Raw genomic sequence first — 26,213 nt, 5'->3', positions numbered from 1 at the left:
CTCATTCTAGAGATATAGGTATAATAGATTCTAAATAAAGATGAAGCATACTAGTTCTGGGGAGCCTCAACATACCTTGTACGATCATTAATCAATTGAATTCAAATTTAGGGCAGTTACAACATGAGATGCTTCTATTTAAGATAATATTTAAGTTGGAAAGCTGTAAGTGTCTTGTAGAGTCTTAAGTTCACTCTCTATTTTCCAAATTTTGACTGGTCAAAAATACTGCAGCGTAACTCCTCTCATTTAAAGAAATTAAACAATCTATGAACTATTATCCATTAACATCCATATCCAATTAAGAATTGTATTCATTCAAATTTGGAAAAGGAGAAAACTACTCAATTTCACTGGTAATGCATGTAAAGTTTAACTTTTTTCTCTGCTCACTTAATTTGCTAATCTTTGACTCTTCTCTGACATACTTTCTACAAACTGCTGAGTATTTCTTGTGTATATAATTTCTCTAGGTATCCAGCATTAGAAGTCTTCAACTCTGTTCACTCTACAATGACTCTTTCTAAAGAGTACTTTGATATTTTATATTAAGGATGCAATGATAAAATTCATCTTAATAATGAACACCAGGTACAATTTGGGATGTGGTATATCTTTTAACTAGGATTGTACAAATAACATTTTTTTAGGAGAAAAATTACATGGCTTAACAGAGCAACATTTGACAAATAAGCTTCAGTTTTAATCTCATTTCATGCTACTGAAAAGATTACACTAAACAGAAATGAAAATATCAGAAAACAAAAATAAAAGACCAAAGTAAAAGCAAGAAAGTAAGATGTTTTTCAGATCTGATAGTTTACATTTCTTTGGCATATGTATAGTTGTGTCATAAGTAAATATTTTACACAAGTATCACAAATGTCATGATACAGAAGGAGTTTAAAGAGTTAAAATCATTATTCTCCAGCAGAACTTTTAAAATATTCACTTAAAACAAATGCACTTTTGTGCATCTTTTTAAGGTCTCAATGAAAACAATAAATCAAACGCTAATGATTGGCAGAACTAGAAGAAATAACCAGTAAGTATTCTGCAGTCCATGGGAAAACATACATTAGAATATCATTAATATATTACATTAAATATATTACATTAAGTGTAGGAGTCAAGTAGCAGACCCACACACTCCCAATTTAACATACAGCCCCTTTCCTATCTGTACATTTATTATAACTTTAACCACAGAGTTCTGATACTTTATCTAATCAGTTAAAATTGCTACCTAATTTTTCAAGGTCTGGCTCATGAGGTAATTTGAACAGCTGTAAAATTTTTCCCCTTTCTTTACAAAGAAAGGTATTATGTTACAGAAACAGACATTAATTAAAGGAAGAGTAAACCTCAAAAACGATGACAGTAATTATATCAAGTTATAAGAATTTTTCCTAAATATGAATATTTATTTTGGATGATTTGGATCGTTTTCTCTTGTATTTCTCAAGAAACAGTGGTGGCTGGCCATGATATATAATCTCTTTTGCACCCAAATCACTACACAGAGTTTAGCTCCAGTTCGGTAATGACTGAAAGACAGCTCTTTCTGACAGTCATGTTTGAGCTATATGACACATATTAGTGATATTTATAAGGTTTATGTAAAAATGCCTGTATCATTAAAAAAAATTACATCAACTTTTGTTGTAAAAGCATCTTTTGTGGCAATTCTATCAGAAAGGACAAAGTTGTTAGAAAGTCTGGGGTTCTGTGTTCTGCTTGTGTCTGGTTACAAAACAAGAACTTAATGAGAATTTTAGCTACAAATAGTAAATTAAAAAGAAGAAAAGAAAATTTATTTAAAAAGTAGAGGAATACTGGTAAGAATGGATTTAAATGGCATTAGAAATACTAACTAAATATACTTAAATTCAGTATTTTATAAGTATTTTTCAGGTATTTCATACTCCATGCAACATGATCTTTGATGATATTTATCATTGAATGGTAAGGTTGGAAGGAACCTCTGGAGCTCATCTAGTCCAACCCTCAGCATAGCCTGTACAGGGATTGAACCCGCAACCTTGGCATTAGCAGCACCATGCTCTAAACAACTGAGCTAAACCTGATTCTGTGATTTATAATACAGAGAAGTTATTCTGGCCACAAGAGAGCTCATATATTTTATAGTCAAAAATTTAAAATATGAGCATAACAAAACCATCATTTATAACAAGAGTATACAGGCTAAATTCAAGATAAATATGCTTGCTGTCCAAGCAGTCACACTGTCACGAAAAATACTTTGCATAGTCTTTAATAAACTATCAGAAAAAATGAAGCAAAAATAAGAATGTTCTTATATTCTATTTACCTCACTATTATTTCTCAAGAGACAAAGTCTGGAGAAAGGAAGACTTTCCCTTGGTCAAGGAGGATCAGGTCAGAAATCTTTTAGGCAAACCTGACACCCACAGATCCATGGGCCCTAATAGGATGTACCTATGAGTACTGAGGGAGCCAACAGATGTTATTGCTAGGCTGCTCTCCATCATCTTTGAAAGGTCATGGAGAATGGGAGAGGTGCATGAGGATTGGAAGAAAGCTAATTTCTCTCCAGCCTTCAAAAAGGGCAAGAGAGAGGACCCAGGAAATTACAGGCCAGTCAGCCTCACCTCTATTCCTGGAGAGATGATGGAAAAGCTCATCCTGGATGTCATCTCAGTATGTGGAAGAAAATAAGGTGATCAGGTGTAGTCAGCATGGATTCATCGAGAGGAAATCAGGCTTAAACAATCTGATAGCCTTTGCGATGGAATCACTGGCTGGGTAGATGAGGAAAGAGCAGCGGATGTTGTCTACCTTGACTTCAGTGAGGCTTGGGACGCTGTCACCCATAACACCCTCATAGGTCGCTCAGGAAGTGCAGGCTAGATGGATATTGAGGTGGATTGAGAATTGGCTGAAAGGCAGAGCTCAGAGGGTTGTGATCAGTGGTGTAGTCTAGTTGGAAACCTGAAGCTAGCAGTCTCCCAGCGGTCAGTACTGCGCCCAGTCTTGTTCAACTTATTCATCAATTAAGGGACAGCGTGTCACTTCGGCAAGTTTGCTGATGAGACCAAACTGGGAAAAATGGCTAATACATCAGAAGGCTGTGCTGCCATTCAGAGAGATCTAGATAGCCTGGAGAGTTGGGCAGAGAGGAACCTCATGAAGCTCAACAAGGACAAGTGCAGAGTCCTGCACCTAGGGAGTAATTAACCTATGCACCAGTACAGGTGGGGTGCTGATCTGCTGGAAAGCAGCTCTACAGAGAAGGACCTGGAAGTGCTGGTGGACAACAAGATAACAATGAGCCAGCAATGTGCCCTTGAAGCCAATAAGCCCTATGGTATCCTGGGGTGCACTAGGACGAGTGTTGCCAGCAGGTCGAGGGAGGTGATCCTCCCCCTCTACCCAGCCTTGGTTAGGCCTCATTTTGAGTACAATGTCCATTTCTGGGCTCCCCGGTACAAGAGAGACGTGATACTGCTGGAGAGAGTCCAGCGCAGGGCTACGAAGATGATTAGGGAAGTGGAACATTCCCTATCAGGAACGGCTGCGAGAGCTGGGCCTCTTTAGCCTGGAGAAGACTGAGGGGGGATCTTATCAATGTGTGTAAGTACCTGAAGGGAGGGTGTCAAGGGGACGGGGACAAACTCTTTTCAGTTGTCCCATATGACAGGACAAGAGGCAATGGGCAGAAATTGAAGCACACGAAGTTCCACCTGAATGTGAGGGGGAATTTCTTCCCTGTGAGAGTGACGGAGCACTGGAACAGGTTGCCCAGAGAGGCTATGGAGTCTTCTTCTCCGGAGATATTCAAAGTCTGCCCCGATGCAACCCTGTCTAACACGCTGTAGGTGACCCTGCTTGAGCAGTGGGGGTTGGATTAGATGATCTCCAGAGGTCCCTTCCAATCTCAACCGTTCTGTGATTCTGTGATTCTGTGAAAAAAATCCTCCAGCACCTAACAGTATTCTGGTAGCTCACTGAATACTCATTAGGATAGACCTGAGTAGATAACAATGGTAGAAGTTTATTTTTCTACAGAGACTTGAATTATCACAGAGGACTTTCATCATTATTAAGAGCACTGATAACACTTTCATTATATTGTTATCATAATATATTTTTACCATTTTCAGGTGACAGGATAACTAGAGGACTGTTCCAATGAATACGGAATTTAACAAGGAACTCTCCACTAACCTTAGGGACAGTGTGTAAAACTGCACAAGTATGAAGTACAATATAGAGAGCTTACTGTGTAATGGAAATATCTTCACTATGGCTAACTATCTCTAGGACAGGAATTACTGCATTTTCACCCTTCTGAGTGATGTTTTTGAGATAACAAAATTATTGGAAAAGAACTGACTGAAATACAGTAGAATGTCCAGTTGGTGGGAAATTTTGTTCTTTAAAAGTTAATATCAGTCAAGCTGCATTTGAAATAAACTTGAAATCCTGCAAAAATATTTTGGAACGAAAGAAACAAGATGCTTACAATTTTAATTGCATTCTAATTACATTCCTTTAAGACTCCATAAATTCTGAATAATTAAAGTTTGCCTGATTCTTCCCTACAATATTAGCAAAAATCTTACCAATCACATCTTGCAGTTATTCAGCAGCTGCTAGGGCTCTCATATTTTGCCATTCTAGGCAGTATCTACATGCAGGATTTATAGCTCCAGGCTATAAATCCTACAGCTTCCACAAGCTTGTCCCAAAACTTTCAGACTCCAGTTCCTAGGTTAACAGCAGAGACTCTGGAATTTCTGAAACCCTGGTTAGCCTGAGGTTACTGGATTTTTTCCACTCTAGTGCTGTGGATTTCAGTCTTAGGAAATCCCTCCTGTTTCTTTAGACAGTAAAGAGTCTGCATGTCCTACATTAGATGTGCACTACCAAAATATTATGCTTTAGAGAGAAAATCATAGCCATAAGAGATGCAACACAACTTTTTGTCCACACTGATCACTACTACTGCCCTCCAGAGCAGACTGTTACACTCACATTGCAAAGTACTGGACCAGGATGGGTCCCATAGGGCACACTTGTGAATTTCAGATATTTTTAAGCTGTAGTTTTCTCCTAAAAAAGCACTGAGCTATGTAACGGCCTATGAAACTGGTGTTTCTAAAGCATGATGCCAAACATGTGTGTTGTATTCTCTGAGAAATGGCCTGACAGTATGTTGGTATGTTTGAAAATTCAAGGTGTGTTGAGATAGCAGCAGGTGACTGTGTTGTGAAGAGTGAGCCAAAGCTAGTGCTATCTCATATGCTTATAGGGAACAAACCAGCACCAGAGCTGCTCTGGGGTTTTGTCTTGAGGGAATTGGTTGCTTTACTCCAAAGGAGAATATGAGTCAAGCAATATAGATGTACTGAGGTTGATCAGCAACCAAGATGCTAGAACAAATGTGGGTATCTACACCATTAACATTTATTTGTCGGTATAAATGTAGTCCTATACACCTATACATACCTATACAACAGCTGTTCAAGTGTTTCTTTATTGGAAACACCACAAGACTTTTTCAATGGGCAGTCTTTATAGTGGGACCAGCTTTTAGACCAAAGAAATTCATAAATATTCCAAGGCTTCCAGCCTCAGTCACAACTCCATGGCAAGACTGAAAGGTATGACACAAATAGTTGCACTTGATCTGTGTTACCCAGAAGCACTAAAATTCTCAGCAAGTCTCCAGGAATCTGAGCAAAGCTCCATGGATTACCTTAATGTTAATTTGCTCGAAGTTCATTACATTTTTGATGATTGGAGGAGTTTGTGAGTTTGTTTTTTTTTAGCCAAAATATTTCAGAATACAGATCAGGAAGTTAAAGATTTTAGAGGGGATGGATAGAGCAGAGGGAAAAAACATCTGAGTAGAAGACATGTATATAGGAGGACTGGACTGGAATGCAAAACAGAAGAAAACGGTGATTTTGGGATAGAGAAAGAGATAGTGACAGAACATAGTGAAGTATGAAACAAGGTACATGAAAAAGATATCTGAGAAAGAAGAATGTTAAAAATGGAAACAAAGAGAAATAGAGGGAAAAAAAGAGTATTAACAGCTTAAAATCTCATTCAAGACTGCCATAAAGGGTCTTTAAAGAAAAATGTAATTTAATAGTGAGCACACAAGATTTGTTTTTAAGAATACTCAGTACTATTGCCATAATCATACAAAATTACCTGTTGAAGTGTTCATTATTATTACAAGAAGGTTAATAGTATACCATTCAACCTAATATCATTCAATTTCAATTTTATTAATTTATATATTACATCACCAAATTCTAATGACTAAGTAACAGAATAATGTACATGACTTAATATATTTTTAATCTTAATTTTCATGAATATAATTTGCAAAAACTATAGACTTAAGGTATTTTATAAACATAATCAATACTGTTATAATACTAAACCTCTTCTGTAGAATCTGGAACTTCTTTTTCCATATTATATTACTTCGTTCAGTTGTTTTTCTAAGGCTGAAAAAAAGTGTAAGAAAATAAGTTAAAACTATGTAAAGGCTTAAATGTCTTCAAAGCGCATCTTCAAAATTTTCACCACTACCTTTCCATGGTTTCCCATTCTTGACCTCTGTATTGCTTCGGTTTATCATTTTCAGTAGCCAGTGTTCTTTTAACAGATTCCTGATCAGGCGCTACATATTTTATCTGAATTTAAATAAAACATTGTTTATTTTCTTTGCCAACAATGCAAAAAACAAATACAAAGTTTTGCTTATATGCAATGCTCTTCTCTGACTCTTGGGACAAGCTTTCCTATTTTGGGCTGGTAGATCCTTTCAGAACTCTGTTAAAAAGTTGAAAGGCTTTTTAACCTTAGCCAGTACTTCAAAGTCAGATTAATTTTTCCTTCGTATATAAGGATTATTAGTTAGACAACTTTTTGATGACAATAAAATAATACAATAAATTTTCTACATATATTTGTCTGAATACCATCTTACTGTTATCAATGTTAAAATTATCATTGCCTTGAACAGAAGAGGACTGAAGGCCTACATCTATTGTTGTAAGTTCCCCATGGCAAACACTACCATTTCTAGAGAGCATATGGTAAAGTGATTAGAATAAAGAATCGGACTCCTGATTCTCAGCTCTAACCCCGATTTTCATGATCGTATCTATCATTGGGACCCGAGTGCTTACTCATCTTTGGTTTTGTGTAGATCTGATACAAACCAGTTCCACATCTAGCACAAGAGCTGGGAAAACTCAGGCACAAGGGCTGGAAGGGAGATGTGGCACATTTCCAGCCTGATGTGATTGGATGGAGGTACTCATGAGGGAGCCCATGCAGTAATATTGTCATGCAGCTTAGACACAGTTTGTGTTACCTTGGATCTTCACTCTTCTGTCTGGGAAGTTGAGGTAGTAGTACTTCTCTCAGAGGAATGTTAGAAGAAATTCTGTAAATTTCTGGGATGAAGCCACTACAGAAACGTCTACTAGTATCATTACTATAGCAACTAAAAGACTAAAGAAGCAATAGTTCTGGCAGATACAAAGACATGTATTGGATATAACATATATACTTAAATACATCGGCTTGTAGCAATTAAAACATTACCTTGTCTGTCCGTTCTTTCTTTTGTTTTGTAAGATGGTCCTTTCGAAATTCTTTTTTTTCCTGGGGCATTATATTTTCAGTTTCACTTTGCACTGGCAGTTTGTTTTTTTTAACTTCATTTTCTTCTACTTGCAGTCCTGAAGTCTGACAAATATAGTCTATTGAACATGCAAACCTGTTTCAGTCTCCTCTAATATTTTCATTACTCAGGCAACGAGAGCACCATTGAGTGGACACACCATATCATAAATCTGAAACAAACTAGGCCACCTCAAATCTTCCATTCCCTCTTAGCAGTATGTCATATACACTACTTTTCCAACAGTAATATATATTCTACACAGCACAGAGCAAATCTGAAAAAACAAAGATGAGATCCTTTTACAGCCCTCTACCCAGTCATCTCCTGCTTCTTTTTTGCACCTCGCAGGTATAGATATTCCCTCCTCCAAGAGACATTTTCATCTCTATCCGTCTATTTCCATCGCACTCCAGAGAGACATGCTGGACATGAATCAAGTAAGTCAAATACATTACCAACCCTCTGAACAGAACTTTCAGGCATTCAGCAGTATTTTTTATTAAACTCTAACCCTATCCAGACTGAGTCATCACTTTGTTTTGTCAGCTGCTGATACATTCCACTTTCTCTCAAATGCACACGCCGGTAGCTATGTGGCTAATTCAGAGGTGTAAACACCGGAGTTAAAATACAGATAGCATTGCAGATACATTGCCGTATCAGGCTTTTCAAATAAAGAAAAGTCATTTTTTCCCCTACTATGAAAATGGCAAAAAAAATTCACTGTAAACATTAATTATTATTAAATGACTGGAAAAACAATCACAGGGTCATAATCTCCTTCCACATGCATTTTACACTAGTTTAATATCCTATATTTCAATAGCAATATAGCTGGGTAACTGAGGGTTTGTAAAAGCAAAATCGGGCCTGTCGTAACTATATACACAATGGACTAGATCTCAAGCCATCTGACAATGGTGAAAAGTAGCTCTACAGTCACAAATCTGATCCCCAGATAATTCATTTATGGATTGCAGACATTTGGAATATAAGCATAATAGGGCTTCCATGGCAAAACCCTTCCTGATACCCTTACTGACTGCTGCGATATGGCAGGGTAGAAAAGACTATGTCTGAAAACTTGTTACAATCTGAAGATCCCTAGCTCTTGGAGAGTCTCCTGAGGGAGCAGTGGGTACTTTAGCATTCCAGGTCAGTATGCCAACGGGAAAGAAATGAATGAGAGTTGTACTTGTGCCTCTTTTAATATATTGTTTGGAAAGATGATTTTAAAAGGTTAAGAAAATTCTAAATGTAATGCTAATTGCAGATACACATCAGTCATTAAGGCTTCAACCAGTTCATTTTTAAATGCATTAATTCTTTCCCTCCCTCTATTGTATTTTTTCTGGCTCATTCCTTTGGCTCTTTACAATCTATTCCCATGTTTCTGAAGAGATTATTTTAATCCTGACTGTGTTTTTGTATTCTTTCTACCCTGATCTTATTTACACCACTGAAATCTGTATCATCAGGTGTACCTCTCAAAATCATGCTCTTCCAGGCTGAAAAGCAGAACAAACCTCTTTGCAAATGTGGAAAACAATCATAAACTGGATAAAAATTCAAATTTTGACGTAAGACTCATGCCCCTTTAAAGAATATCTCCAGATGATTAAAGCTTATTCTGAATAGAGGAGGAGTCTTGATAAAGTTTTTGATTGGAAAGTCCACTTTGCTATTTAAACTATATTTTGCATCCTTCAGTTTTAAAACCTTAAGTATGTCCAACTAAGATTTCATTCAGATTTATATATAAAATTGATAATTATTCTAGGAAATTCTAAGCCTCAATGTAACAACTATTTGGAATATTACTGCATTTTCATTTTACTTTTCAAAAGTCATAAATGCATCATTCTAAGTATTTACTATCAGTCATTCAACTCATTGCAGATGACTCACCAAATTTGATATCCTCTTTAAGCTGACTGAAGCTAATGAAACAAATTTCTATCCCCTATTGATCTATTCAATGAAACACAGGTGAAGGGCTGAGAAGCTATTGATTTCTTCATTCTATATTATTTAAGTTCTCATGAGCCTTCAATTCTTTTGGATTAATGTTGTTTAGAGTAGGACAATCCATAACCATAAACCTATTGAATATTCTCCAGTGCGTGTTCTCGACAACTACCCTTGGTACATGTGCATAGTTTTCAGACTGCCTCCACACATGACCATCTGTCATGACTGCATGGCGCCTCTCCACAACTGGGTCGGATCCTTGCCTGAGGGCATTAGGTTCCAGACAATGCTGGTTTAGATGAACAGTTTGGATAACACTACAAGGGCCATCTGTTCTACAGGAAATCCTTTCTCTGTGTCAGGAGTGAAGTATTCACAGCACATAACTATGTATTTGTCTACTTACACAAGATTTTATGTAAGAAGAATTATGAGGACATGCTATTTGCAACTGCATAGAACACTTTGCAAAAATTAGCTTGTGCTTCAGCATAGTTACAACACTTCAGTTCTTCAGGCAATACATAAGAACTGAATCTCCCCCTAAGTCTTCCTAATAAAGCCTATTACCTCCTGAAAAATCAAAATATTAATTCTATTGCATGGGATTACAAAACTTAACTTTGGTATGGAAGTCCAGCTCTTTTGCAGCATAAATTAGGGTACTGCATATCACTGTGGTGCTTATAAAAATTGTATTTCAGGAAAGAGGTTTCATACATTTGAGTACGAGCAGAGTCTAACAACCAAAGTTTTCCATGTAATAATAACACATTAAACTTTCCATCTCCTAGTCAAATAGATTCAACTTTCAGGCACTCAAACTGTAACTTGCAGAGTGGGAAAAAAGACAGCTAGGAAATAATACTCTGCAACTACTTTTTTTGGTAACCCCCCCATCCCAAATCTAATTTTCACAACAAAAGGTAAAAGTTTTAAATAAAACAATACACCTTATCTCAGTACAAAATTCTGTTTATAACTATATCACTAAAAAATATTAGTGACTACATCTTAAAATGATTATTTTTTACAGTTTAGAAAAGACATCTAATTGCCTAAAAGGTTCTAAAACTAACCACTGGGTTGACTGCACAGCCGTGTTCAGATGAAGATACAACAGGCATATAGGCTGGGTCATAGGGCTTGGTAGAGTTGTGCTTTCTACCTGTTATCATAGAATGTCATAAATATCAGACAGTGATCTACGTAGGAACCTTCCATTTTGTGGAATTTCAGGAGTATTCTTTACTCTTTCGTAAGTCTTGAAATATATAGAACTGCAAGTTTATGTACCAGCCAAAGGTTACTGTCCCCTTTTTTAGATATATTTATAGCTTCCACTATTTGCAGTACAAGAGATATCAAAAAGGTTTTGTAAAAATCTAGTAAGATTATATTAAAAAAATTTTTTTTTGATCTACTTAGGTTCAAAAATATACAGGAAACTTGAATGAACTTCAACACTATTAATAGGACATGTTTCAATCCCAGTAAATCAAATTCCCTTTTAACTATAATATGGTTATAAGGCTCTATGATAACACAGAATAAAACTTGAAGAATATAAATGCTAAGGAAGAAAACTATTGAGACAATACTAAATGTTAGGAATTAAGTGATGAATTAGGGAAGTTAGAAAAGGAAACAGTGAAACAATAAATGAGAATAAGAGAAACAAGGCAGTGAAACATCTTTCAGGGGAACTGTGGAAATCCCATTACCTCTGGTACTTTTTCTGTTCTATTATTATACCCTTACTATCCTAACATTATCTTGGTATAAATTATCTACTCGAAGTTAATGAAATAATAAAAATATGCAATAAGAAAAACCTCCTCAATGACCATCTCTAGTCTCACCAATTCTGCTTGTATACATCTCCAGTATGCAGTCATCTGCTATCATTGTAATACAATATAAACAGATATCTTATTGTTTTCAGTATCTTCATCTGTAACAAAATGGATTTTCCTGTGTAAATATATTCCCTATCTAGACACATAAAATTTCTAAGGTGAATGCAGGTGTCCTCTGTTCTATCTACAAAGTGAAATTACACAATCAAATCTGCTCCAATACAAACACTGAGCAAAATATGAGCTAACACTGCATGTGTATTTAACAGTAATTGAAGGCCATTTTTTAAAGTGTATTGAATGTACCGTTTTGTGCTGCTTCAAAACCACATTAAAAATTTGAAAAACTAAACAGCAGAAGTTTGTCAATATTATTTAGTGTTTTATTCATTAACAGCATATCTTGAAAGCACTTCAGGCCATGTTGAAGCCTAGATGGTTTCTGAAAGGCATTATCCTCCCTGGACTCCAGAACTATGAGTTCAACTTAGTCAATTGACTAGTTGGTGTTAATCTTAGGCCTGGATATTAGGCAGCAGCCCTTGTGATTGTCAGGAAAGAGTGGTCAAGGCCGGGGATTTATCCTCTTGCTTAGGAGAGTGAAGCAAATAAATGTACTTGCTTCTCTGAGAAGGGTATGTGGAGAAGGAGAGTTCACGTATTCTCCTGCAGGATCAGTATAGTACTGATGTATATAAATACAAAATAATACAGGTCTAACATTAATTTTTAATTCATCAAGTTAAAATCCTTTGTTGTGTTTTAAAGTAGAATTATGAAGGTCTACAGGCACTAGAAAGAACAGCAGTGTGGATACTAGTAGAAGCATAATAGAATTATGATTATTAAGGATGCAGTGCTCCTGGAAATTCAACTAGCAGGAAAAATAAGACTGTGAAATAGCAGCAGTAGATCAGTCAAGAAATAGTATATGATCAAGGATAATGAAAGATAGAACGTGAGGATAAAGGGTTAAAGAACACAGAACAATGCAGGAAATATTTCAAACTCCCCAAAACATTTCTAACAGGAGATGAAGCATGCTAAGTTATTCAAAGGTGAAACTATAATCAAGACTCCTTCAATTCCTCAGGTATATTCAGACAGGCCCAGACTTGGTCTATGGATAGTTGATTTTTCAAACAAAAGTAGCAGGAAAATTCTCAAAATACTAAAAGAAACAAGAAAAAACCTTTGCAAACACCAGAATTGTACATGATAAAATATCAGAAAATGTGAAATTCCTTTTTAAAACATTTTAATTAGAATAGAATAAATAATGAGAGCTAAAGAATAGTTCATACACAAATATCATGCTATTTTATGATATAAGCTGGAAATTCTTTTTAACTTTTTAGTGTCATTTCTTTCTTTCCATCTTTCTCTCTCTGCAGCTGGCCACATTACTTATGGGCTAAAGCTCAACTCTTTTTTTTCAAACAGACCAGAATTTACTTGGTCACCATACACTGGAAAAGGTTTGTTGTCAAAACTAACAAACCCTCAGTAAGGATCTAGAGGTGCAGAAACAATTTGTGCTATTAAGTCCACGGTTTTCTAGTAGGGAAATGTCATAAATATTGCCTATATCTCTCTCCCCTCACTCCTCCTTAACATCACAACCAAAGTTTTCAGCATGTACATATAATTAGTGGGTAGAATGTAGAATGTGCATCTGTGCAAGACTAAGAAAAATGTAGTAAGACAGCTCTCAGTATTAAATATCTTCCTCCTCCTCTTCTTCTTCTTCTTTTTTTTTTTGGATCATTAGCAATCTGGCATACACACTGCTTTGGACAAAGATCTCCTCCTGGTGACGGATGAAGCTATACCACCTATAGTTCATGGCATGACTGAATGGGACTGATAAATTTTAAGGGATTTATTCTTTTCTCTCAAACTTTACGGTTCTTCAGAATATCTGCTCACCCATTTTGTGTAACTTATATATGATGCCCCATAGACAGTCTTTGAAAAGAATAGGGTTCAGCATTTTCTTTATATTGCTCACTCAATCACAAGAGTATCTCATCCAGTTTGGACTGTATGGTTTAGCACGATCTCAGTTCAGCCTGGAAGTGGAAATAGTAGTCTTGGGAAAGATTAACAACAAAGACTGAAGCAATTGCCTGTTTCCCCTAATTTATCACAGAGGAGATAGCCACATAAATGTTGGTTCTTTTAACTGAGAGAATACCTCTGTTGTTAACTACTTCCTTTTTGGTAACGGGCAACTATAGATCCTGAGACACTGTTTGACAATTGTATCACAACAGTGGTCTACTGAGGTTGTTACCAACTGGATCTGAAAAGAAGTTGGCGTAAGTGCAGCATAGGAGCAGTTCTGCCAGTTCTGGATTTTGAGTGACCTCCTGATTTCATACTTTTCTCTCTCCTTGGGTAAATCTCCAAGTCTTATATTGAGCCTTGTGTTACAGTAGACAGCAGAACAATCATCTATCCAGAATATTCAAAGAGTATTTGTACCTGCTGCAATTTTATATGTAGACCTTGTCACTCTTAGCCAACACAAGATGCCAAAAAGTTAGGTTACTACAAAGCAGTCTCCTTAGATTACATCATAAACATCCTTAGAGACTACGCACCCAAATTTAACAACAGCCAGGTTTTCAGTTGACTGAGCAATTTACCCTAACCGTACACTTTGAATGATGGAATCAACAACAGACTGAACAAAGAATGGTCTGAAGACAATCTGCATCTTCAGAAAAAACAGACTCTCAATGTCTAATCTACTTGAGAAGTCTTTTCCAAAGGCAACCTACTATTAGCATATATTCCGTCTCCCTGGAGAGAAGAAATGAATGGTGTTCAGTAAAGTGCTACATTAAATCTTAAAGCTTTCCACTTTAATTATTTTTGCTATTTAAAAACCAAACAAAATCATCAAAACTGTGTGACTTTTGTTTAGTATGGAGTATAGTTGCTTTAGCTGTAAACAGTCTTTGCACCCATTGCTTATTGCTATGGTTAATGACTAAGCAACTAGTGGAAACAAATTAGGATGCATTTGTCAGAGCCTCCACAAAATGCAGAGAGCAGTAAAAGAAGAAAATGTATGAACGTTAATGTGTGTCTCTTTTTTAATGAATGAATCTGTAAGCGATAAACACAATATAGTTTCCAATCCACCCCTAGTTAAAGCTTTGTTGTTGGTCAGCAGTAAATTTTCAGCCTGGCTCATTACATCAAGTAAGACTAAAATCAGGGGTCTACGTTTGATGCTGCTACTCCTTGCTTACTCATGTTGCTAGTCACATAATTGCTACTATACGAAAAATAGCCTGAAATAAACAGAGGGATCTACATTTCACAGGTAAAAAGTAATTTTAATAACAGTATAAATAGAAATGCAAGCAGAACTTTAGTATGACTTTTAGTCAAAATAAACAAATCTCTTCAACTGTGGATTGTGCAACCCCAACGTAATAAACAAACATCCAGTTCATTGGCAATAGCCAAATTGCAGTAAAGATTCTTGTAGTGAAATACATATCTGAGCAGCTGAAAGCTTAGAGAATGGACATTATTGCTGGTTATGAAATTAATCCCAGGTAGTTGTACTACATAGCAAAAGATAATGGAACAAACATAGTGAAAACGCCATAGCTTATTAATGGCAACACAATTTTCGACACTCAAGTTTGCATAAACTTTGGTGACTACTGCCATGTGAGATGCCCTGAGATTCAAGACACCTGCAAGAGGCTGGCAGATATGACAGATGACTTAGGAGAGGCCCATACCTTTCTGAAGGAAGAGATGGAGTGTAGGTGGGACAGCTCTAGCATCTAGCATCTAGCATGACAGAGAGAACCTTATGCTTGGGCAACTATACTTTCCATCTGCCCAAAGACTGCAATTAACCTACAGATGAGGAAAGTAGGATAAAAACTAAAGAATATGTGAAGAAGAGGAAGAATAACAAAAGAGAGAAAAAATATGGAAAATTCTGTTTCTGAGTTGAGTTATGTCAGAAGAATTTTATCTGGAATTCTGTATGTACCTTGGAACTAATAGTTGATGATATAGTGAAATAACAACAACAACAAAAAAGTAAACACAATAGATGCATGAAGCTAAGAAACCAAAAATATATTTGAGTTCAAAAAGAACAGAAGAAATCTATGTTAGGCAGTAACTGGACAGTCACTTTCATCTACACTGCTGGTAGCCATTTGTTTCTGCTGCCTCTCCTATGTGGGCATTAGCATCATGAAGGTATTACTGGGTCAGATCAGGGGAAAAAATCCAGACAAAACTCAATTAAAAAAAAAGTTACTCAGTTCTAACTGGATTAGTTCCTCTGAATCATACTTCAAATCAAAAAAGAGCTCAAAATACAATTTCTTTTTTTCACAAAGCAACAGAGGATTAGTCTATTTCTGACTTCATTCACAAGGTATCCTTAAATGAAAAAAAGATTAGAAAAGAGAACATTCAAAAAAGTTTAGATGTGGACAATATTCTTTGGCTCAAGTTGTGTTGTCAGCATCAGCAACTCAGATAAGCACTGACTGCACATTTAAAATTATTTTCTTTTTAATTGCAGTCTTGAAGAATATATTGCTAGTTAGACTGAGCAATTTCAAATTAACAAGAAAAAATAAAAAGAGAAAATGGAGACAAGCATCTTATAAGTGTCACTTGTAGACCTATTGCATGCAGATGTGTGTGAAAATCCACAGACTGGATGTTATTGCCAAATTCACAAATGTGCTACTTCTCTTTTGAAATGTTTTTTTCTAAAACTACCAATTTTGAAATGTTAGAACACCCTGAACCAGTTAAAAAAACTGTTATTAGCCCAAAGAATGAATCAAATTAGAAAATATTCAGTCATAGCTGGATTTAAACCAGAAATAGAATCAAAGTTTACTAGTTTGCCTCTGGACTGAGAACTTATGCAATATCAGACACTCTGGATTTCATACGGGACATCCACTGATTTTTGGACAGAATTTACAATGTTAGTCCCAGTTCATTAGAAATAAAACAAAATGTGAATAGGCTGTAGAGTCAGTCCACAAATCCCTCTACCTATACTATATTTTCTCAGTTGTAGTGAGTAAATTCTTTTTCTTCCGCTCACTGGAAGGTTTAGCGGGCAAGAATCTCCTTCTGGTGCATCTAGGATTCCAGAAATCAATTACTACCCTTTAGAACAATGTGGTGCCATTTTGGGTCTCCTCCAAAAAGGTACCTGCTGGAAAAGACTAGGGCTAGTCTTTCTATATAAAAGGACAGAAAAAAGTTTTACAGGTAGTAAGGAGGCTGATTTTCTGTTGAGATTATTTCTTTGTTGCTGCTCGGATTTTACTGCATGATTAAAGCGTTACGGTAGTCAGAGATCTGAGGAGTGTCAAAGCAGTGTCGTTAATTAACTGATACTGAATCCATTAAATATGAATATAAATTAAATCCTTGATAAAAGGATATTCCTTTATACCTATAACATTTCGAGTCATAAATCTAGGTAACAAATAGATAATGAAAACAATATACCTATTTTTGTATTAATATAATCAAATATCACTTTCAAACATTGCACATATTTCAACTAACTTAGACTTGCTAGTTTATCCCAGCACATGGCCTGGTCTCAGCACAGGCTGCACACTTCTAAATCTAACTATGATTAATAGAATATGTCAATTAACTGTGGAAGGAAATACAGTTTCAAAAAGTGAGGCTGATTAATACATTGATTTACATACTAACATCTACATATTCCCTTTTTTTTCCCTATTATTTGAAGCTTTAGGAAGATCAGTGATATCAGCAACTCTTCAGTCATATAAATGGCCTGTAAAACCTGAATTCAAATTTATTGAATGTATTACTAAAAATGTACTGCAAAAGTTAAAGAATGTCCACAAATATATAAATATATTCAGTCAATTATTTTTCTAAAACCCTTGAAATATTATTCATTGCAAAAAAGAAACCCAAATAGTCTAGCCTTCATGTCATTGTAACCTCATAACTTTGTTAAATGACAGGATATTGTAGTAAGGACAGATGACAAACAACATTCTTATTTGATTACCGTCACGTTCAGAAGTCTCATAGTAGAGTGAGTTTTTAAGCTTCAACTGATTCAAATAGGTTATAGATTCTTAATTGATAATAACTCTCACCAGGGAAGAAAATACAATTTTTAAAGGGAAACCTTCAAATTATATTAAAATGTTAGAAGAATGTCCTTATTGCACATGTCCTTCTATGTAAAGAATTCCAATGTTGGCAAGTGTGTAGAAGGACTTACAGTGAGAGGAAGTCTTTTGAAAATAAGGAGGACTTAGGTAATGCAGACCACACTTTCTTTCTTTAAATCATCTGTTTTGGGTGCAAGAAATCAGATTACAATCTGCAATGAGATTGCCAAACACTTCCAATGACCTGCCAATCAACAATTCTTTTTATTACTGTAATGCTATATCTGAATCAAACTGGTGACTCAAGTGTGGAAAGCACAACTCTCCTATATTAACTCTGTCAGCAAAAAGACTATTATTAACTCAGCATTTTATTGAAAAAACTGTATTAAAATGAGTACATAGGAAGTCTTATGTATGTCTTCAAAAGACATACAGCTTTTTGCAGATTTAAAGCTAATTGTATTAGCTCCTTGATCTATGACAGTGAAAAATCGTTTTAGAGTTCACCATCTGTGGACTTGATAACTAGAGAGACTTCATGCTTAACATTTTTTTTCTTAGAAGACTCAGTTGGAAATAAACTGGGACTATTAAGATCGTTTGAAAGTGACAGCAACTTCTTGGCTTGCACTGAGTTGTAACAAAGCCAGTTTATTCTGTGCTACTGCTCAGCAGTGCTCAGTTTTATTTTTGTTACTCACACGACAGGAAAGCAAAGTATTGTCTATATACAATGAAACAAAATCAAATGTAAATATACTAATTAAACTATAGAAAAAGGGAGAAACATATAAATTAAAAACTTTTTCCTATGATTTTTTTCAGAACTTTGTTATTGATTGTTTTGAATACTTTGCTACTGATTCTGCTTTCTTACAGTTTATTTTGCTCTAACATTTTTACATTTTTCAGGATTTAAACTCTATAAGTCTTATAGCATTTATATTTTCAGATTCAACTTTTACTTAAGAGCACTTTTTACATTCAGTGCTCATTCCTCTTTTATTCTCTTGCTGGTCCATCTTTCATTTCCACATTTGTATGCACTCAGAGTATCAACATGAAGTCTCAATGAGCAAAGCCTGTAACTTCTCATTGACTCCACTCTTTCCTTTCTGCTTCCCAGAGGACAGGCATTCTGCTTCCAATGTTATTTAACATTCACTGTGCACATTACTGCTCTGACTTACTGTGCCACTGCTGTATTTCCTGTGTTTCATACTGATTTGTTTGCTAATATGCAATTAAAAGATGAGGCCATAAAATTTGCATATTAAATAATATTAGCTATTACAGACTAGTCAGGATACCCTCATCACATTTCAGGATTAATCTAGATGCATATTCTCTGTATCTTTATTTCAGTGCACTAAAAGACTTTAGAATCAATTTCAGAAATAGATTTTTGGTAACCACATGCTCTAACTTGTGAAGAATTAGGAGCATTGGGAAGAATGAGGCCAAATCTTTCCTAACAGTCTTTGTAGTCCAGCCCTTGGCCTGAGCTTACTTGTTTTGAGCTCAGACTATTTCTAGTCTATTCCTCGTCCTAGGCTGTGCCCTGTCACGTGCCCCCAGTGCATTCAAGAAGGTCCTCAAAAAAGAACTTCTAGGTAAAAATAGGAACTAACTCTGGGATAACACAAAACTAGAAGTAAATATGGCTAAAATCAGTATTTATTTATTTTTAATACAGTTTTATTTTGAAAACTTATATTTCTCCTGAATTATTAACAACTTTCAAATCTCTAAACTTTTTTATATGCATTAGAGATATACGATACCTGTCTAGCTAAGCTTTGATTAAAGCTTCCACAGGGAGTTCTAGATCTACTACAACTCAGTTTGTGACTTACAATGTCTTTTCTAGGTGCCACAGCTACAATCTGAGAACCAAAAGTTAGCCTGACCTCTTTGCATGTCACATACACTACCTGCCTGCTATGTCAGAAATAGATTATGAAGGCAGATGAACCTTGGTTTTATCATCTGACAACAATGCCCTCGAATGCTTTTGGAAAATACACAAATCTACAAATCAGACTGAGGTCTTTAGCATCAGCTGGGATTCTCCAGTGGCACATTCCTGAAAGAGCAGAGGCTATACCTTGACTCAGTGGCCTATATTTAGACAATCAAAATTTAAAATCTTTCATTCATTATTTCCTAATTCTAACAGAGCCCTCCTTACATTTTCAGCTTAAAGAAAATGAAAAAAAAAAAAAAATGTGACGAGACCTCTAAGGTATTTTCTGGATGAAGGTGTTCATTTAAACTTATTTAATAGGCAATTTATTTTATGCTTTTTTTTTCACCTTCACAAACTAGTTTCAAGGAACTTGTCTATAATGATATTTTGTTTTTGACTAATTTTAAAAAGTTCAGTCCTCCAGTGCTTACCCAGAGCCACTGAAACTGAAAACTGAGTAAAGACTGCAGGATTGGCCACCTATTAAAAAAGTCTAAGACACATGGTGCTGAGATTAACAAAACAAAGTAAGTAAAGCAGCTATGACTTGGCACAACGTTTGACAAGCTGCAGAAAAGCAAATGTTTAAATAACTGAAGTGGTACTGATTTTCTATTCACAACCTTTTTTCTTCTAAACAGTATCATATTCTTTTCCAGCACATTTAGATTGCAAGTCAAGCTGTGTTTTATTTTTTATTATAATAAACCCAGTCAGTTTACTGTAACAAAGACATACTAGTGGTGATCAGTGTGAAAGCCAGTACGAAATCAAGCTAGGAAAAAAAAGTCAAATGGTAAAATAAAGGACCAGCCGTCTGGAAAGTTCCTGATTCATGTAAAAAGAAAATAAAAGGCAGTGTTCTTATGAGACTAATGCAGAATACAAAAATATTTTAACACAAAACTCTCTATTTCATTGCCTACAACATATAAACAGCAGCAGCAAATTCTTCTAAATAATCCTACATTTATTAAATATAAGTCTTACTAAAACAAAATACCAGAGTTTTTAAAAAAATCTTTCTGGCAGCATTGTTAATATCCGTTACTCTCAAAATTCTGCAAGAAAAAATGTATTTTTCTAACTTATTTTTTCACACGTGAAAAACATTTTCCCTGTCTATATTCAATCTATGTGACATTAAAAGGATTTGGCATATTTTATTAGATTTGCAATAAATGATGGTTTACAAAAAAAAAAAAAAAAAAAAAGTATACCTAAATATCTTACCAGACTTTTAACTAATGATCTTTCATTTTCAATTTCTGCCTTCATTTGTTCTTGAATTTCAATTAACTAAAAATATAAACAATATAAACATTCAAGAATTAATGCTGGATTTCTTATTACAGACATTCTCTAAAAATCCTTTCTAGATATAGTCCCCCTGTTCAAGAGACTACATGTGGACATACACATCTTAATATTAGAAGTGGAAACAGACGACATCTTGACTTTAGATAGATACTTTCATGTGAGGCTTAATCATGTCACAAGAGTCACACATATAAAATGTACAGTTCTTAAGACTTCAGCAAAATAGATTGCTCTGTGAGAGGATGTAGGAAGATGAGGGAAACATTACAATGGAAACTACACTGACTTAAAAACTAGATATTTGTGGAAACCTGTTATAGTCAAACAGTAGTGGCAGTTTGGAACTGCAGGGACAAGTCCGCTATTGTATTATAAGTTTGTAGAAAGATAAGTGGACTACTCTACCATTTGCAGCAAGTTCTAACACATCACTGTTGAGACAAACTCCGTCAGGCAAATTTCACGTCTACTGTCAGCAAGGACAAAGGATTGTGCCTAAAGAATAATTTAAGTAGAATTCTTCGGAAGTTCCAGAATCAAACTCACTTAAACAGTTACATTTCATGGCAAAGCTTCCATAGGTTTTGCTGTTCTTGAGCTGTCTAGGGTTTCTGTCACAGCTGTTGTCATCTGGGATTTGCAAGTTAAACATCTGTATTTCTCAGTGTCACAAGAATCTGAGTTTGTTACTTACTGAATTTGCACTTAGAACATATCCAAAACCTGATAATGTTGAGTTCAACACTGACATTCATTTCACCTCATAAAAATGGAGAAATGCTCTCCTACAGCATAATAACCTGAGAGTTGGACTGCCTACAGATTGGGGCAGTCTAGATTCTCTGCCTCTAGGAGTTTTATGGGGCTTGATTACAATTTCCCAAGTCTTAGAACAGTATCTTAAGTACCACTCTATGAAGAGAATAAGCCACCAGTTCTGTTCAAGCTGTGCCATTGGATACAACGAATATGAAATTCATGAGACTAGATGCAGAATACTCGTGCAGGAGCTTCATGTCATTGCAAAGCTGTGACTCAGTGAGAAAGGAAGAACCTTGTGTTCTGGCTCCATAGGTCATTTCTGCATTTTAATTTAGATTATTAACACTAAAAAACAACAAATGAAACAACCTCTCACCCCTCTCACACACTATATTCACACACAAAACCCAGAAATACTCAGCAATAATCCCAAGAAAGAAAGAACAAATCTATAGGAAACTCCTTTCCTATATACTGAATATCCTAATCATTAGAGATTGGGGTTCTTTTCTGCTTGATCTTTCTGCATTCAACTTTAAAGAGAATGCTTTCCCACAAAACACAATGTAAACTAGTAGTTAAGTCATTCCATTGCTATATGGAGCTACAGATACGAACATCCTCAAGTTGATCAATGACCAGAAGACTGAGCTAGTGCTCCAGTCTTTATGAAAAACCCAGTGGCTGCCATCTCTTAAAACACTTTAAGAGAAATCAGAGAGGTAGTTGATCACAGCTAGTGCATAACTTGGTTGCACAGGAAAAAGTTTCAGACTCCAAATCCCATCTGTCTCCCTATCTGGAGCCAAATATCCAAATATTGGGCACTACAGCAGTGTGTGCCTTCATGTCCAGCTCCTCTTTTTAAAAATGAAAACATTTTATTTAAAGAAATGTATCCATACTTTGGCTACTGAGAGAACATTCTTTTCAGTAGGATATACAGAGGAGTGAAAAGAAATGTTTGTCAGAAACAAAAATCAGGGTAGTTATTCCTTCGGAATTACAGTCTTCTTTGAAAGGAAATACAATTAAATACAAAACATTATCAGTATTATAATGAGAAGGGAAGGGCTGTTCCTATGATTTCTCAAAACACGTCAGTCTTAAAATCTAGCTAACCCGACAGAATATGAAGTGACTAGGAAAGGCCACTTATAAGAATACTTGTCTTGCAATCCAAATTTATGTGAATATAGTGCTTTCAAATCATATGACAGATAAATGGAAAAAAAAATCCTGAAAGCTGTTCTAATTCGCAGATTGAGGTAGCATCTATGGGAAGATACTACATGTAAAGATATTGTCCTCCTTTGTACAGAGATGAAGGAAAGGAAGAAAAAATTTAGGGTAAGTTTCAGGAAAAAGTTCAGGTGAGTGAAAGGATGAAAAAAATATATTATGAAAAAATCTTTGTTAGATCTCGCAGTTGAAATAAACAGAGATGTTTAGTACAGGTTATTGAGGGTTTGCACTTCTTTCCAGCATAATGGGGCTTCAGAACTAAGTGGGATTCCTAAGCACTGCCAGAACTACAAATGAGAAAAATCCACCTGAAGAAGCATTCCTCCTTTGACAAACTAGTGCATTAGACAGACCAATTCACTTCCCATTTCTGATTTTGGATTTCATCTATAGGATCTTGATGGTTTTTAAACCTTAATGAACTTACTTTTCCAATGTTCTTCTAGAGATAGGTAGATACCACTATTTTCAGTGTGGGAAACTTGGTCTTAGAAGAGTGATTAATCCAAGTTCACAAGGGAAGTCAATGGAAAGGATGGTTTTACAATTCCAGTGTGTCAGTCACCAAAACGATCCTTTTTATATGAATTTGTGTGAGAATTTAGAAATCTCTGAGAAGATCATGTAGATTTGTAGATTAGTAGAACTGAGTAATCTACAAAACATTTCAAAAATATTTTACAGAAAGAATGTTCTTTCTAGGAAGAAGTTCTGTGGCTATTTTTAAATTTTCAGAATGAGAATGATACACTGTTGAAGAAAGCCATTTGAGAACTGTCACAACATAAGAAGCTTCCTGGAAGGATAACTAGATGTTGTAACTGAAAAACACTGAGATCTGTCGACCCCTCATTGAGGACACTATTTAATAAACATTGGCATTGAGAAGTCATTTAAAGAGTTGACTTTCATATTTTGTTCAGCTACAGTTTTGCTCAAGTAGCAAGCAAATAATAATTCACATACACTAACAGCTTTGTGTGTGAGTAGGGGGATATATATCAAGTCACAGGTGATCAAAAATAACTGTTTTATTCCTCAAGGTTACTAGCTACTTGCATACAAATCTTATCTCCCCGCCTTTAAAAAGGTACTGAATATCTTTCATTTTTATTAACATATTCAAATCATTTTACTATAGTTTATTGAGGTTCAGATTTTTAATCGCATTTTAAGAATATTAAGCAATATGACAGGATTAGAAAGTCTAAATCACTATATTTACTAAAAGAATGCCAGTTCATTGTTACTCTTCAGTGAGTTATACACCCATAAAACAAAATGTGGCAGTGTTCAAATTAAAAGCAAATTTTCAGCATTATTTGGACTATACTTTACCAATAGTCCAAGCTTGTTTCTATTCCACTATGGCAGTCATTCATAAATGTAAAAATTACAATACCTTTTGAATAGTTTGCTCATCATTTTCCAGTTTTAATTGCATTCTTTGAACTTGCTTATCTGAAAACAAGAGGAGAAAAAGAGAGACCACGAAATTACATGCCTACATCAATGTATTCAAAATGTTTGCTTCAGGTCAGTCTACAAACCCACACAGTGCACACTGGATGCGAGTCCTGGCAGAACGGTGACCTTCACAACCGCCCTTGACATTCACAGCCTTTTTCCTGCTGTTCAGCCGGCTGGTCAGATAGAGATTAAGAAGTAAGTTCAAGAGCCAAGTGTGACTGAGTGCCCACAGCTTTTCATTAATACTAATTCTGGACATCCTCGCTGTTAGTCACAGCCAATACAAAGTGCTTTAGCAGGTGGTTCTTTATACCTCACACAAAACTATCAAAAGATGAGAAGTACCATTAAATCAGATGATAAACGGGAATAAGGAATATTGCCTAAGTCAAATTCATCTTGCCACCATTAAAGGTGATATTGGGTCTGATCTACTTGGACATAACAAAAGTAAAAAGCCAAATTCTATTCGATTGCCACAGTTTCCAGTCCTCCATTAAGTATTTCACACTGGCAGTGCATGAGAGGTAACGTGAAAGACTGTACATTGTACCTACTGGAAAAAATAAATTCCTTTTCAGTACTGTGGTAAAGCATAGATACCAAAAATAGTGATTGCTTATTTGATGAAACTAATGCTGTCGGAAAACCTCCACAGAAACACAAATTTTATGAAGAAATGCGCATTCAAATATTTTGCAAAAGCACAAAAAATGCTCTATAAAAGAGTAGGTTTTAATACAATCACCTTAAGATGAGACAAAATAGTAGACCATTATTTAAACGTATAAACAGCTACATACAAAGCCTTTCTATTTTAGCAACTTTACAGTATATATCTGTCACAAAATATGAACGCTAGCCACATTGCTAGGCAATATTAGAAGTCTCAAAAGCCATAGCAAATATTCCTTTGTCATAAATTAAAAATATGTTAATATATGCATTAAATTAGAATAAATATGTATGAATTTCTCTACAGATACATACAAAATTAGCATTCAATACCAGAAAAAGATAGCAGTCCAGAAATAACTTGCCAACCGTCTGAAGCATGTTAACAATGAATTCCAAATTTAGTAACATTTCTTACATACTGTATTTAAATTAGTCATCTTGATCTAACATTAGTTTAAAGTTTTACCTAATAAAACATTTTCTCTTTCAGAGCGTTTCAGAGAATTTTCAAGATGAAAAATCTTATTGTGTAGTTTAAAAATCTCTTCTTTGAAATCTTCATTTTCTTTTTCAAGCATTTTTTTTTCATGGTCATCTTCTTCAAAGGCAACCTGAAAGATTGTGATGCCTTGAATTTATAAGTAAGGATTCAAGGATTCAAATATGCTACCCTGGTATAATATTATACAACACAGTATCATACAATTTCTGAATTCTATTACAGAGGCATAACATGAATAGAAGAAAGTTGAGACTCTAAATAGGTTCTTGCTGGAAGAAAGGCTGCAGTACATTATATACAAAGACCATAACACATGGGGACATTTTATTGACAGGAATAATGCATATCATACTGTTTGTGTGCCCTCATCATTCAGGTCAATTTATTATGGAGGCTGTGTCCAGGAAGGCAGCTGGGGCCTATCCACCCACACTTCCCCCTGTGTTTATGAAGTGCTGTCCGTAACTAGGCAGGCAGGAGAGACTGTGGACAGGCAACACCAGGGGGTTGCAAAGTGCATGGCTAAGGAGGGGGGCTTGTTGCCTTTGTGCCATTT

General features: G+C 35.4%; 1 protein-coding gene across 3 annotated transcripts in view; it reads right to left on the bottom strand.

Moving 5' to 3' along the window:
• Nucleotides 1-26,213, bottom strand: part of C2H10orf67 (chromosome 2 C10orf67 homolog) — a 45,333-nt gene that overhangs the window by 5,155 nt on the left and 13,965 nt on the right. For all 3 annotated transcript variants that reach the window (XM_062567703.1, XM_062567702.1, XM_062567704.1), the window contains 5 exons: nucleotides 25,622-25,766; nucleotides 24,410-24,468; nucleotides 7,618-7,761; nucleotides 6,595-6,698; nucleotides 6,444-6,509 (listed from right to left, as the gene is read on the bottom strand). In XM_062567703.1, the coding sequence (XP_062423687.1) occupies nucleotides 6,444-6,509; nucleotides 6,595-6,698; nucleotides 7,618-7,761; nucleotides 24,410-24,468; nucleotides 25,622-25,766 (518 nt within the window). The remainder of the gene's footprint in view (nucleotides 1-6,443; nucleotides 6,510-6,594; nucleotides 6,699-7,617; nucleotides 7,762-24,409; nucleotides 24,469-25,621; nucleotides 25,767-26,213) is intronic.

The sequence above is a fragment of the Rhea pennata genome, chromosome 2 (assembly GCF_028389875.1).
Source record: "Rhea pennata isolate bPtePen1 chromosome 2, bPtePen1.pri, whole genome shotgun sequence".
NCBI classification, from domain to species: domain Eukaryota; kingdom Metazoa; phylum Chordata; class Aves; order Rheiformes; family Rheidae; genus Rhea; species Rhea pennata.
This window is presented reverse-complemented; position numbering and strand designations above follow the sequence as displayed.